Consider the following 14040-nt stretch of genomic DNA (forward strand, 5'->3'; position numbering starts at 1 on the left):
GAAGAGAAGAGAAGAGAAGAGAAGAGAAGAGAAGAGAAGAGAAGAGAAGAGAAGAGAAGAGAAGAGAAGAGAAGAGAAGAGAAGAGAAGAGAAGAGAAGAGAAGAGAAGAGAAGAGAAAAATACTGAAATGTTAAAATATAACTCATAAACAAACTGACATGCTGTGAAACACATACTGAGAAAGCCTCCTGGAAGGAAAATCTGCCTCTAGGACACAATGGAAAGTTAATCTTCCTGACAAAAAAAGAATTAGAAAGCATGAAAGCAGAAAATTACAGGTTGTCAAACTTTAATCCCCAATCGACACAGAGACAGGAAGAGAAAGTACAACATGCTGTATGAAACTGATGATTAATGGACGTCATTGTTTTCAGATGAACTGCTGTGTGGAAATCACTGGCTCATTCTTCAAGGAATGGGAGGGCCAATGAAATTACTGGAAGCAGATTCATGACACTGGATGCTTGAATCTTACACTTTTATGGAATCATCTGCCTGTGTTGCAGCTTATCCATCGATTTATCACTACATTTACAACCTTACGATTTCCACCGCTCTTACCCAGTGTCCTTATTGCCTACAAACTCTACCATGTTTATTACTTTACAAAACATGTTTATACATGTATTAAAACCCTTCACATAGATTTTCCCATCATAAGGCCTGAAAATGAGAGCTCCAAATGGATGACTACACAGCTAAAGCACCGTTTGTTTCGACTAACCATATTGTAGTGCACAGAATGAGATAAAGAACCGATATTATTCATCGGTAAGCTGTGGCTGAAGAGTCACTGTTTTTCTGTTTGCTTTACTGACTACATTGTAGATAAGTAAAGTAAGTTACACTAAATTAGTCATTCAAAGAAAATTTGTCTTCTGCTCCATAGTCCATCATGCAGTTTTTGGACAAAACCTCGTGTGGGGTTTGAATCTGTTATCTAATTGTGTGATAGCTATGGCATTAATTTCAGGCAGAATAAACATGTCTTCTTTCCATTAATGAAGCTTGCACTCAAACTATGCTGCGGTTACTTAAAAGGTGTCATTAAAGAACCAATAAACTGTTGTAATCTGTGTTATGAAAGAAAAAGAAAGAAGCTAAAATGATCAGTATCAAGTCATAAAAAGATTAATGTTATAACAAGCTGTTGTACACGTTACTACAATATAAACAGTGTGAATATATCTTCTCACAACATTAAAAACATCTCGTTATTGCAAAAAATCTTTCACATTATGAGGTGAAACTGGTCTGTTTTTGTAATCTGGAGTGGCAGTAAAACCCTGCCGTACTGCTCCACGTACACAGATTGAGTAAAACATTCAGAATAAGTATAATGTATGTCAGCAATAACAGGACCAAAATAGCACGGTGTTGTTTGTCCTTTTTTTAGATTGGTTCAAAGCAGTCTTTTGTTTTTCAAGCCACAATCCTTGAAGACCGCTTGTTAGAGTGAAGGTGTGTTTTGAGACTGTTTATGTGGTGATTTTTCCGTAATGTTTCAACTATGAATCAATACTGCTCATGCTCACCGCTGTGTTCAAACCCATCATTCTTAAAGCCAGAAAAGTAAAACAAATATCCTCTGCAACAGAAACTTTCTGAAAAAGCAAACACAAGTTTCTGGAAGTTAAAGCTTTGGTCTAAATCAAATATATTTGATAGTGTGGTTAACAGATCAGTTCCTCTCACCCTGGCAGGTCATGCCAACTGGCTGGTAGCCCGGCTTGCAGACACAGTCGTCCACGGAGGTGCTACCAGGCTGTGAGGTGTGCTGGGAGTCGGGACATGACAGGCAGGTGCTCAGACCTCCTGGTGTTCCTTCTGGTTTATAGGTGCCTGGTGGACAGGCTGTGAAAAAGAGAGAACAAGAGGGATACCGCAGTTAGAAACCAATCCCACATTTTCTCAGTACAAACATGAAACATTCTGCACAAAAAAGAGATACAAAAAGACAGCTGGTTGGAAAAATTGGAAGATGGACACATATAAAATATAAATTTAGCTGAAATGAAAAACTGTCTCACTACTGCAAGACAGCTAAAAGCTTCGTGACTGAAACTGAAAAACAACTTTGCAGATTTATGAGGAGACTTTGATTATATTCATGTCTGGACATGTAGAGGCGGAAAATGTGGCAAATATGACAAAATGATCTCACTGGCTAGGTAAAAAAGACAAGTTCAGCATCTTAATTATTCCAAGCAGGCAAAACTGTTTCATAGCAATGAGCGCCATGGACCATTTTCATTACAAAGAAATGCAACAATTAAAGAAAGGTTTATGAGCATCTAAAACCAGCTACGTTTTGCAAATAAGCGCACATGGGCTACATTATAAAAACTCTTTTGATCACCTGCATGCGCACAGACAGGATAGAGTATGTTTCCTATTAGGATCACTTCAGTTAGATCAGAGGACATGTTGTAAAGATGAAGAAGCAGAGGGTCAAATGAAGGTCCTCCAGCTTTCCTTCATTCACCATCAATCAACTTCTAAAAAACAGTTGCAGTGCATCACTTGCAGAGGAGTGAAAATGAATGACTGAATCCATCATATGGGTCTTATCAAAGCTTAAAGGTTACCTTCACATGGAATTGTTCATAACTTACAGATCATCTGATGAAAGATGTAATTCACTGTTATGTAATTTGCATCTGATTCAAAGATATCCAATGATCTCACAAGTCTCTGATGTATTCAGATTAAATACTTTTAATTATCTCCACAAATCAGATTATGACTATCTGAAACAGGGACAACAGCCCTTATCAGCTGTTATACGGGTAGTTTCACACAAGCTATTTATTGTGCTGGAAATTCCCATAATTCACTGTGATTATTAGTGTGCTTTGCCGGGAAAAATGCTTTATCAGTTGCTCCCCGAACTCAATTTTCTTATGTCCTGTTTTTGTTACAGTGTATCCAAACCACTGTGAAGGAAGCTTTTCAAACACATTACAGCCAGAATATCTTTGATGACTACAAATATACATGTTTCACGTCAGCTGTTTTACCATCACATCCTCATTCTCAGTTCAGAAAACACTCCCAGGAATTACTGGAGAAATGCTTGGTTACCAAATGTTTGTAAACTACAGTTCAAGTACCCATACCTCTTCCTTCAGTGTACTATGTTGCTATGTGCTAAACTTACAAGTCCATGCCAAAGGGAGTTACTCTGTCCCACAAAAAAACACTGCTCATTAATTGCTCAAAATTTGCTATTAGGAGTACAGGCTTCTCTTTAGTTACTTGTTTACATCGCCATGTAACACATCTGCATAATGCCTGTTTGGCAGCTAGTTTGGCAAGGCCACAAAAAAAGAATGAGCAGCATCCTCTCAACTGCCATTTTTGCTTTCTGATTATACTCATAGATCTGGGGTTACGGTAAGTAACCAATCAGAGCAGACTACTCTACTTAGGATGAGGATCTTAAAGACAGAGGAGCTAAAATGGAGCTAAAACAAAGCATTTCAGACAGAGGATGGGAAGAGGTGCGGCAGCAATGTAGAGCATGAGAAAAATGCATGTAAACATATTCAAGTAGATCCCTAAAATTAAAATTCTAAACCTGTAAATGTGCATATTATGAGTTCTTTAATGAAACACTTTTGATAACAAATGTGAAGGTATTATTGACATTTCACCTACATTGTAAACATAATCTATTTCTCTCATTATACTATAATTTACAGTTTCCACACATACATAACATGAAATTCTCTTAATGTGTGTGACCTAGCTCAAATAAGGCTGCTGTCACAAGCTGATCTCTGGTTGTGACAGCAGTCAGACACTGTAGTTCCATATATAATACTGATACAATTAGAATCATGTCACATAAGTATCAAATAAAGCTAATCTGCTAATATATAGCAGTTGTCATTTCAGTCCTGGCTGTTACAGCATCACAGTCTATTCAAGCAAATCCAAAAGCTCTTCGCATTAATTGGAAAAACAAACCCGCAATATTGACGACAGCCATTTCAAAAGCTGTTCGCATTAATTGGAAAAACAAACCCGCAATATTGACGACAGCCATTTCCAAATCAAAACAGGCTTCAGAGAGAAGGGAGTTTCGGACAGTTTAATGTGGTGCCATGTGCTTAAAATGAGAAAATCATAAACTCTCTCCATTCCACACCCACACACATCGTTTAAATGCTTTTAATAAAAAAAATGTAAAAGTATCCACATGGGATATCTGATGGGATTCAAAAAACTTCTGTGTTTGCAGCAAGACTGCAAATTAATTATTAAAATAATTACAAGCTTCACTACTATTTTAGGGCAAAACTATAATGACAGCAATGAGAGTAGTTCAGAGGTCTCCAGTTTAGCAACATCTCAAACAGGAACATTCAGCAAGCAGTTCCAATCATAAGCCGTACTGTAGGTGCAACAGAGAATCCACAGTACTAATATTCCTCACAACTCATTTACTCGCCGCTAAGCCAGAGGCCAGGTGTGAATTTCCACTGCTGAGTCAACGCCAGCTTGGCCTCTTCCAACACTCGCTCTCTGGTCTCCCTCCCTCCCCCTCAGCTGCAGCAGGTCAGCCAGAAGATGTTAACCGACTGTAAAGCAGGCACCGGCTGCTGGCACTGAAATGCACCCAGTAACCCACATCAAACACACACACACACCCATACAGAAAAACCATGTGGTATACCTGTTGCCGTGCAGACAGTTTGTGTCTCAGTCTGTCTGCTGTTTTCATTTGATAACAAAAGCAGCTGATGAAACTTCCCCATTCAGTGTCTTTTAAACTCAGAGGACGCATCTTACATAAGACCAACGACAGCTCAAAGTGTCCCCTCTGTGCAAATCTTTGGGAATCTGTTTTACAGCTTCATTTAAGGTTTACAGGAAGCCTAGTTATTTTTAATGTGAATAATAATTCACCCAGAGCGCAACAGTGGAAATACTGTATCTAAAAAATATAAAATTTCAATTCCTGGCAGCACACGTGGGCTGGCAGGTAGAAATGTACACAGACAGATGCATGATCATACACATATACAACACACACACACACATATACACACACCCACACACAGAGTGTAGGAAAACCAGACCTGGCTTCTGGCTGCAAGAATCGGGACGAAGGAAGGACCGATGAACAGGAAGGAATAAATTATGACACAACAAGCAGCCATGAATCTAAAATAAAACGAAAAAGCTGGAAGTTAACATGGAGCAAACTGTGTGAATTTCCTTTAAAATGTATCACTGCTCCATGACTTGAGCCAAAAGACAGGCCCCATACTGAAACTAATTGTGTTTGGACCCTGCGCTGATCTGAAATACACAACAGCCAAAAATCTTCTTATTGCCTATGGCTGCAAAGTCAGCTCTACTGCGCCCTTCATTTAGAGAGGAAGTGGACCGTCAGCAACCAGATGACCATAAAACAGAAAGGTCCTGCTGTGTCTGGCTCTAACCATATGAAGGGACAGCAGCTGGTCAAAGAGGACTACTGTACCCAGTAATGATCTTAGGAAAGGAAAGAGAGAGTCTATGATCTCAAGCTGTTTATTTAAGGTTAGAACAATATTTGATTTATCCTAATAATGAAGTTAAATTACATGACATTCAAAGTTAGCTGGTGTGTTCAATACCAGCTTTCTAAATCCTGTGCCCTTTTGTAAATAAATATTGCTTTAATCCTTTTAGACATAAGGGGGCCATTTAAAGACACACATGTACACACATATGTTGCATTCAGTCTCTTGGGGTTAATAAAGGAAGCTGTGAGAAAGCCAAAGAATTATCTTTGTGAGAAAACAAGGAGATGAGATAAACACAGTTATCAAAATGGATGTCTGGTTTTCCAGCAAATCAGGGCTCCGTGATCATTCCTGGAAAGTGGTGACTGGCTATGACTCTCAGTCACTGAGCTGACCTGACTGTCCTGCCTCTTTTTAAAGAATATGGCTGGTGAAAGTCTATATTTTCCTTGTTGTGTAGAGTAACATGAAAGCAATTAAATTATCTTACAACTGTAGGTCATATTGTCTGTACAGAAAACACTAGTTAACCCTACATTCATCATTTTGCTGCTGTACAAATTCATACAAAAAAGTGTCTTAAACTGCAAAAACAGCCCCCAACAAATGCACAAGTTCCATCAGTTTTCTGTAATGTTTCCTAATGTTTGACACTAGCCCTCATTACTCATGGAATTAAGTTCAAACCTCACCTCTGAAAACAAAGACTAGCAGCTCATAAAAAAAATAAAGCATACATTCTCTTAGGATTAAATAGGAAGTCCAAAAGAAAAGAAAATGACAAAAACCAAGCACAGTGCAGTTCATCTGTTAAAGTCCTTACTCCTAATATGAAGTTAAGTCATTTAAACTGGCAGACATGGCCGGTCCGGGAGCCAAAGTTACTATCACACGAGAATCTCTTGTGTCTCAGGGGGGGAGACTGGGTTCGATTAGCCAGGCCTAAAAACAGACCGGGACGGAAACGATGAAAGGAGATCTAGAGGGAGAGCAAGAACATCTGCCTCCTCAGCCACAATGACAAACAGGCAGAGAAAGAGAGCGGTTTTCATCTAAGAGGGACACATTCTGCTTCGTCCAACAAAATCCACAAACACATGCTTAAAAACACATGGCATTCCATATCGTTCTCATACACTCACTGCTTCCTACTTGGGCTGAGAGATTTGGGGAAAATTGCAATTTTTCAGACAAATATTGCAATGATGATTTGATTTACGATATAGTCTTCTTTTTTTTTGTACAAGTCAAGTTTCAGTTCAATATTCACTGTGTAACAGATGTAAAATATGTGATGGAGCGTTAATACATAAGATACCATCAAAAAGGATGACTGTCACATGAGGCTGACGGAATGAATTTATAAAACCTTTAATATAACCACCTATTGCAATTATAACATTGTTTCAAACTGCGATTTCAATTTAAAATCAATTATTTGTTTAGCTCTATCCCCCTTGTGATATTCTGAACATGAGTCATTCATGTTTCGTAACAGGGAGACTGAGCTAAAAAAATCTAATATTTCCAGTCCAGTCCAATGAGAAACAACCTGAAACCTCAAAACAGACAAATTGTGCAAGTCAGCGTGGTACACAAGCACAAAAAGTTTTTGTTACTGACTGGAATGTGCCAATAGCTCTGAAGTACTGAAAACTATCCAACCTTTTTTCAAGATCTGGTTTACTTTTAATTTGATCAGACAGCTACAGATTTAAATCAGAATTTCACAAACTTTAAAAGTTCCAGTGCAGTAGTTTATATTCTTAAAGCAAACATCTAATAATCTGGTTTCCTTTGATCTATGAAAAGGTTAGTAGAAAAACACTTTTTACAGGTTTTTCTACTGTACTGACTCAGTCCATTTACAATGAAAACAGAAAATATGATGTCTACTACACTGCGTCTACATTTGGATTTGGGAAAAAGAAATGTCACCGACCCAACAAGCAGCTAACAATATGGGTATTATGTGCAAAGCAGACAATAAAACTCACAAATATTCCAGTGACCCTTCAATATTTGTCATGTCGTGACCCAGATCTGTCTGACAGTCGTCTTCAAAGCCAAACAATGGGGACAGAGGAAGCCCCACAATATTGCAAATGGGCTGCCAAATCTGGACAGAAGCCTGGCCACTTGTGGTCAAAGGCCCTCTCACACAAGAAATGTTGTTAAGTTAGACCTTAAATTCCAGGGTTTTTCGGAGTAAAAACAATGTTCACATGCAAGGGAACTTTCCACTCTTAACTGAGACTTCCCACACACACTTAAGGTGCATAAATAGACAATGGAAATGGACAATTAAAATGTATAGTCTAGGCTACAAAATCAGACATACATTCCCGCATGACCTTGAGAGGCACACGAAGGAACTGGTGCCCAGTTTGAATATTTCATTTCAGGTAAACACAGTCTGTATATACATTGACTCTGAAGCAGCAGAGTATATGCATCTCATGCTGAATTCATCTGGACCACCAAAGGAGCTTAAAATGGTGGGATATCAGGACGTGAAGAATGTAAAGGATCCAAACCAAGAAAGATATTTTTATCGCTTAACAGCTAAAAGCATTCAAAATTATTAACAGTGATTGAAGACCACACTTCTACTAAGAAGCCTCTATCATGTATAGTTGCTTCAAGTGGCAGAGAGCACGAAACTGTTCCTACCACAGTTTAATTAATTTACCTTTCTCACGATGGACAGTTTCACAAGCTTCAGGCCTCTTCAGTGAGTGAAGTAGATGAACTTGTGAGTTCTTGTTGTACCAAGAAGCTACCAGATGTGAGTGTAGAATCACCAGGCAACAATGCAAAGTGACAATACAAACAAAGAAAAGAGCTAATATATAGTTAGATAAACATATTTATCTAACTTTATATTAGGAAGATACTCCGAAAGACCTCTAATAAATTCCAAGTTCAGCTACTTCATATGAACCAGGAAGATTCCAGCAGCAGGTTTCAGATTTCACAGGTGACACATGTCACCTGGCTCAGTTTCTGCTCTGCTTAGAAGTACATTTTGCCCTCATATAAACAAAGACGCAAAGTAAGATGTGCACTGTCTGTGTTTGAAACGGTGAAGGTCACAGGAATTTTCCAACCCCAATACATGGGTCACCTGAAACAGGAAAGGTTTGGGAATCCCATCGTCGTGGAATGTCAAGAGGCTCTAAATCACATCACCAGAGTCTCGTTGAAGTCGGGTCTGCTCTCCAGCTGGATTGCAGAGTGAAGAAGGGGGCTGCTTTGAGATGTCTCTGCTGCACAGCTGTCCACCTACACAGACTCCATCTGGGGGGGATGAGACCTCCAAACACCCCCTGATCTTAAGAATGTGAAACTTCTACGATGTGACGCAAGGCGGTCTTTGGAGAGGAATGCTGCTCCATCGCTGTTTGGATGCTTATTATTCAATCCCAATCCTAAAGGAGAATGACTTCACCACAATTGCTAGATATCTCTTACGGATTCTCAAGGACAGGGAGACTGTCCTATTTGCTTATTACAGACTCCAGGAACACTGGGAATCACTGGGAGAGCTCGGCAAACCGCTGAACAACTGTACAAATACAGGTTGGTCTCTGGTTTGGTGTGTCTGATTACAGATGTCAGTATGCTGAAAAATGTTATGATAGAAGGACGTAGTATGATCTCAGTACACTTGGGACAACATAGCATAACACTCAGAATGTTAACACTAACATGTTTAAAGACGATAGCCTGTTTTCATATCCTTTTCAACTGTTAATGTCACCATACCACCAAATTTATCAATGCTTTCACACTTCCTGACCTGATTTGAAGGATTAGCTTTTGGACCAGCATGAAGACACAGTGTGCAGCACATACATGTGCAAAAAACACCACCACATGCTCACACACACAGTTGCTCCCACAACAGCCTCAAAGTTGGCGTTCCCTGGTGGGGTTTGGAGTTCAGGGAGTGTTCCTGCTAAACAGATTCACTGACAGGACACAGGCCCATTCAACACGTGGCATGTTAGGGATTGTTTGTTTCTGACTTTCTTGTATCAGTGTGTGTGCTCATGTGCAGAAACAGCAGAAAGTAAATGAAATAAGGCAAGCGTATCAGGGATGATTAGACAGAACAATAATTTCCATTCTGTGATTTCTCCAGACACAAATATTTCACACAGAAAAAAAGAGTAATTTCATGTGTTTATGAATATGAATTCAAGGATTCTACTGAAAAATTGTATTTTCTGAAGAGGAGCTATGTGGCGGGCCACAAAGCAAGAAACAAAAAGAGACCAATGCTTCTCTTCCACAAAGCTGGTAGCAGCTGGCTTCTTACACCATTAGCCTGTGACGCTTGATATTGCATGTTTGCCTCTCCATTGCCTCCCTCCAACTGGAGAGATTTCAGTCAACAGATTGCACACAAACACATAGTGAAGACATTATAAAGTGTAAGGAAGTAGGTGGGAGCTGAAGAGGGTCAATGAAAACATTCACAGAGATGGATGAGGGTCACAGAAAGGGACATACATGCTGGATTTGAAGAAGGGCAAAGGCCTTGAAAAATACACTAGAGAAAAGCACTTAGGATGCTAAAAGAGACAGTCATTCCTCTTCAATTCCCGTGGGTACATTTTTCAGCTTAAATTATGCGTGAGGGACAAATGGAAGGACAAAGAAGTTAAAATAGCTGTAGAGCAAAAAGGCAAGGAAGAAGAGATGTTAACCAATGATTTTTTTTCTCCAGAAAATGTGTCCCTTTTCATTTCTGGTGAAACACTACTGGCTTGTAGCAGTAGAGGAAGCCAGAGTCATTATAGTATCCCATAGAAGTGTGAGTTATAGATGTCTGATGAAAATAACCAGTGAATAATTACACCATTTTCACCATGAAATCCTTGATGTCGTATAATCCTGATAATTTTTGCTGTTGTGTTCTTGTTTTAGGTTATGACTTGTATCAAGATGTAGCAAGTCTATAAACAGAACTGGCAATGAAAATCAAGCGATCACGATAGTGAGTTTTACAAAAAGATCTGACAATTGTTGAAACCAATTAGTTAGTTTAATGAAGAAAATAACATTTGTGAATGATATATGTCAGTGTTCTAACATTAAATATTTACCAACAGCTGGCATAAACAGTGACAAATACCTATCTGCTGCCACATCAGTAGTGAAAGCTTATGGTTGTGTCAATTTAACAAGAGCTGTTTGTGGTCTACTTAATACCTCTCAGTAAATGACTAATTTACATTTGCTGCACCTGGTGACACGGTGCAGTAGCTGGAGAGAGGCTCGGAAAGACGGGGAGAAAAAGAGGTAGCTGTGAGGTGCTAATGATGGGGGGGCAGGGCAAGGAGGAGACTCAGGCAGTGGAAGGCAGGAGGAAAATAAAGAAACGGACGGAGCAACGGGTAGAAAGGTGGAGGGATGGATGGACAGAGGAGGAGTGTTAATGACACAGTGAGGTTCTGCTTCGCACCACTGGCTGTTTCACGGCTCCTTGTTTTTCATGTTCTCCTGCAGAGGAGGGTCCTATTAGGACCACTTTATAGCCCCTCTGCCTCTGTGCTCCTTCATCTCTCTCTTTTTTTAACACACACATGCACAGAGTGGCCTCAGTTTATAACACAAGTCATGTCTGCTTTATAGCATCCCTGACCTACAAACACAGCAGCAGTAGTCATCAATTAAGGCTTTTTTACAGACCTATATGTGTTGTTTAATGAGGGCAGAGAGGGTGGAACAGAACTGAAACATGTGGCATGGAGGGACGGACTAATATGGATTTCAACGTTACACTGTACTTTAAGACTCATGTATACAATCTGCAATAAAGCAAAAACTTCAAACACTAAATGACATGAAAGACTCACTAAAAACACCTGAGGGCAGCTAAGACACTGGGGTCTTTATGAAGCAGCAGAAAAATTCCTTTCTAGGCAATTTAGTGAGCAAAATTGCTGTGTCCTCTTTTTCGCCCTTATTTCATTTTGTATTTCACTTTGTTAATCCCGTGACCCCTTGTTTATTTTCGGCATTTTACTATCTTTATTTATAAGCTCTTATCTAGGCCACTGTAATGTCACTATACATACTGTCTTACGTCTAGGCCCTTCATATCTTCTATCAAAGTATATAATAATACCTACTGATACTTACTGAGAGCAGAGATATGTTTTCAGAATTGTTTAGGAAAGGTTGTCTGGAATCTGTCAATATCAGAACCACGATTGTGGGATACTGTTTGGCCTGGAAATTAGGTAAATGCCAATATTTTATTCACTGAAGTGTCCACATACAGTAGGCTACTTGGAGAGGTGGCAAATGCAATGACTGTATTGATATTCATATATCTAGACATTAAGACATCTATGCACTTATGAGTTCAGGAATAATTTAAAAAGCAGTATTGGGTGTAGGGATGGATGCACAGGTGTATGCAGGTTGTAACTACGTTTAAACATGATGCAAATTCAATTGTATTTTAGTCACAAACCCTTTGTCACAGACAAGCAACAAGCATTGTTAGAAAGGTGAACCTCACTGCAATAAAGACTTTGAGAGTAATGTGACAGAGAAGATGGGTTGTGACTATGGATGGCAAATGTGTCTGATGGACACTAAGGAGTTAAATATCACTCTGGTTTATTACACCTTGGTTTATCCAGCAAAACAAGAAACACAAGTGTTCAGGTAATTGCTTAGGTTGTAAACAAACAAGTAGTTTAGCCAAAGCCCGAGGAGAAAATCCCTCAAATGTCTGTAATAACTCCTTATTGGGCAGAAAAAATGTGCACATACAAACAACAAAGGAATTGCCGTCCCTCTTTCCTTCGTTCCACCCTCTGCTCACCAAAGAAAAACACAAACCTAAACTTCCATCCAATCAGTTAAAGCAACTAATGGGGAGTGGGGTAAGTCGGGAGGCTGGTGAAGCTTCAGCGCCCCAAAACCCTCCTCTTCTTGTCCTCAGGAAATCCTAAGAATTTACCCCCCGCTCATAACTAGACCAAAACTAAGACAGGATTCACTGTGAGCATTTTCATTTTCACCACAAGAGCAGTGAGAAACAACAATTTGGACCGACGCAGACAAACTGAACAGCAGCAGACAGTCTGCTGTGGTTAGTGATACTGTGGGGATTAGGATTTACACAGTAAAAGGAAACAGAGACTCTTTATAAGAAAGTTTATGTAACAAGTTGGACGAGTTGACTAAATTCTCTACTCTGGCAGAAATTCATTTTTGAAAACATTTAAGTACAAGCAATGGGGCAAATGGAAGGCCAGTGTGAAGTACTATGACAAATACAAATGAAGTTATTCTGGCAATAATCCTCAAACAGACAGAACCAGATCACTACTTTTAATAGATTTAATGCAGCTAGAGTCACATAGTTACTGAATAGTTTACTTCCCTTCTTAATACAGGTCTAACATACCCTAATATTTTGTAGAGCTGTTGTCAACCCAAAAAAAATCTAGGTCAACTGAAATCATACCTGTGCTTCAGCCAATCATTTGATGGCAGGGGAAAAAAATCTGCATATTATCTGAAGATTAACTAAAGTAAACTTGGTGCACTCCACCTGTTACCTTTATGAGCCTAAATGCATCATAAATAAACATAGAAAGTGGCTATCTGCATCACATTAAATAATTTTAATTTTGTTATTTTACAGTGAAATTATAACAACAGACTTGGAGCAGAACACTGCGCACCTAAACATATTGATATGATTTCTGAAAACAGAATTATATCAACTCATGATCTCATCACAAGAGCTACTAGGGGATATATTGCGGGCAAGTTAGCCTACTGTTTTTTGATTTTATGCTATAAGATTTAAAATTCTAAAAAAAGTGGTGTGATGTAGTGTTTTTCCCCTCATAAAAGCAACACTGGTGATTGTTCAACCAATAAGTCTTTGGTCAGAAAACAGCATATTAATCAACCAATCAACCAGTTGACCAGGACATTACAGCACAAATATTTTAAGTGTGCTTAAAATCATTTCAGAGATTTAGAGGCTCACTGGTGTAATGTAGTGTGTGTGTGATCCCTCAGGTGCCTGGTATGTGGCAGATTCTTAAGTGTGGCAAGTTTTAATGGACACCAAAAACACATGGTTGTGCATATGTGTTGATCCACACATGGTACAAACTTCTGTGCAAGCTTCTGTGCTAACGTGACATCGCAAGGTTAGATGAGGTGCAGACAGTCGAGAACTGAGACAGTGGGAATCGATGTGGTGTCAAGTTCAGCCACATTCCTCAGGGTTCACAAAAAACATTCATCTTTTGAAGGTTTTTTTTTTGTATTTTGACTATTCTTCATGCACACTGGAGACCTCTGCAACAGGGTGAGGCAAGTAAAAGGAAAGAAGACACGATATGATTGCAAAATCCCTTCCATTTCAACATTTTTATAGTCTTTCTTAACGTTTAAGAAATTCCTACTCTCCTGTTGTCATTTTAATTCTTCTGTTCAATTTATGTCCACCTCGAGGCTTCCACTCCCAGAATC

At 39.1% G+C, this 14040-nt stretch overlaps 1 protein-coding gene across 3 annotated transcripts in view; it reads right to left on the reverse strand.

Annotated features, from left to right (window-relative positions):
• svep1 (sushi, von Willebrand factor type A, EGF and pentraxin domain containing 1) overlaps positions 1-14040 on the reverse strand; it is a 101073-nt gene that overhangs the window by 52019 nt on the left and 35014 nt on the right. For all 3 annotated transcript variants that reach the window (XM_035947446.2, XM_023268649.3, XM_035947445.2), the window contains one exon: positions 1697-1855. In XM_035947446.2, the coding sequence (XP_035803339.2) occupies positions 1697-1855 (159 nt within the window). The remainder of the gene's footprint in view (positions 1-1696; positions 1856-14040) is intronic.

This window comes from Amphiprion ocellaris, chromosome 23 (assembly GCF_022539595.1).
Source record: "Amphiprion ocellaris isolate individual 3 ecotype Okinawa chromosome 23, ASM2253959v1, whole genome shotgun sequence".
NCBI lineage: Eukaryota > Metazoa > Chordata > Actinopteri > Pomacentridae > Amphiprion > Amphiprion ocellaris.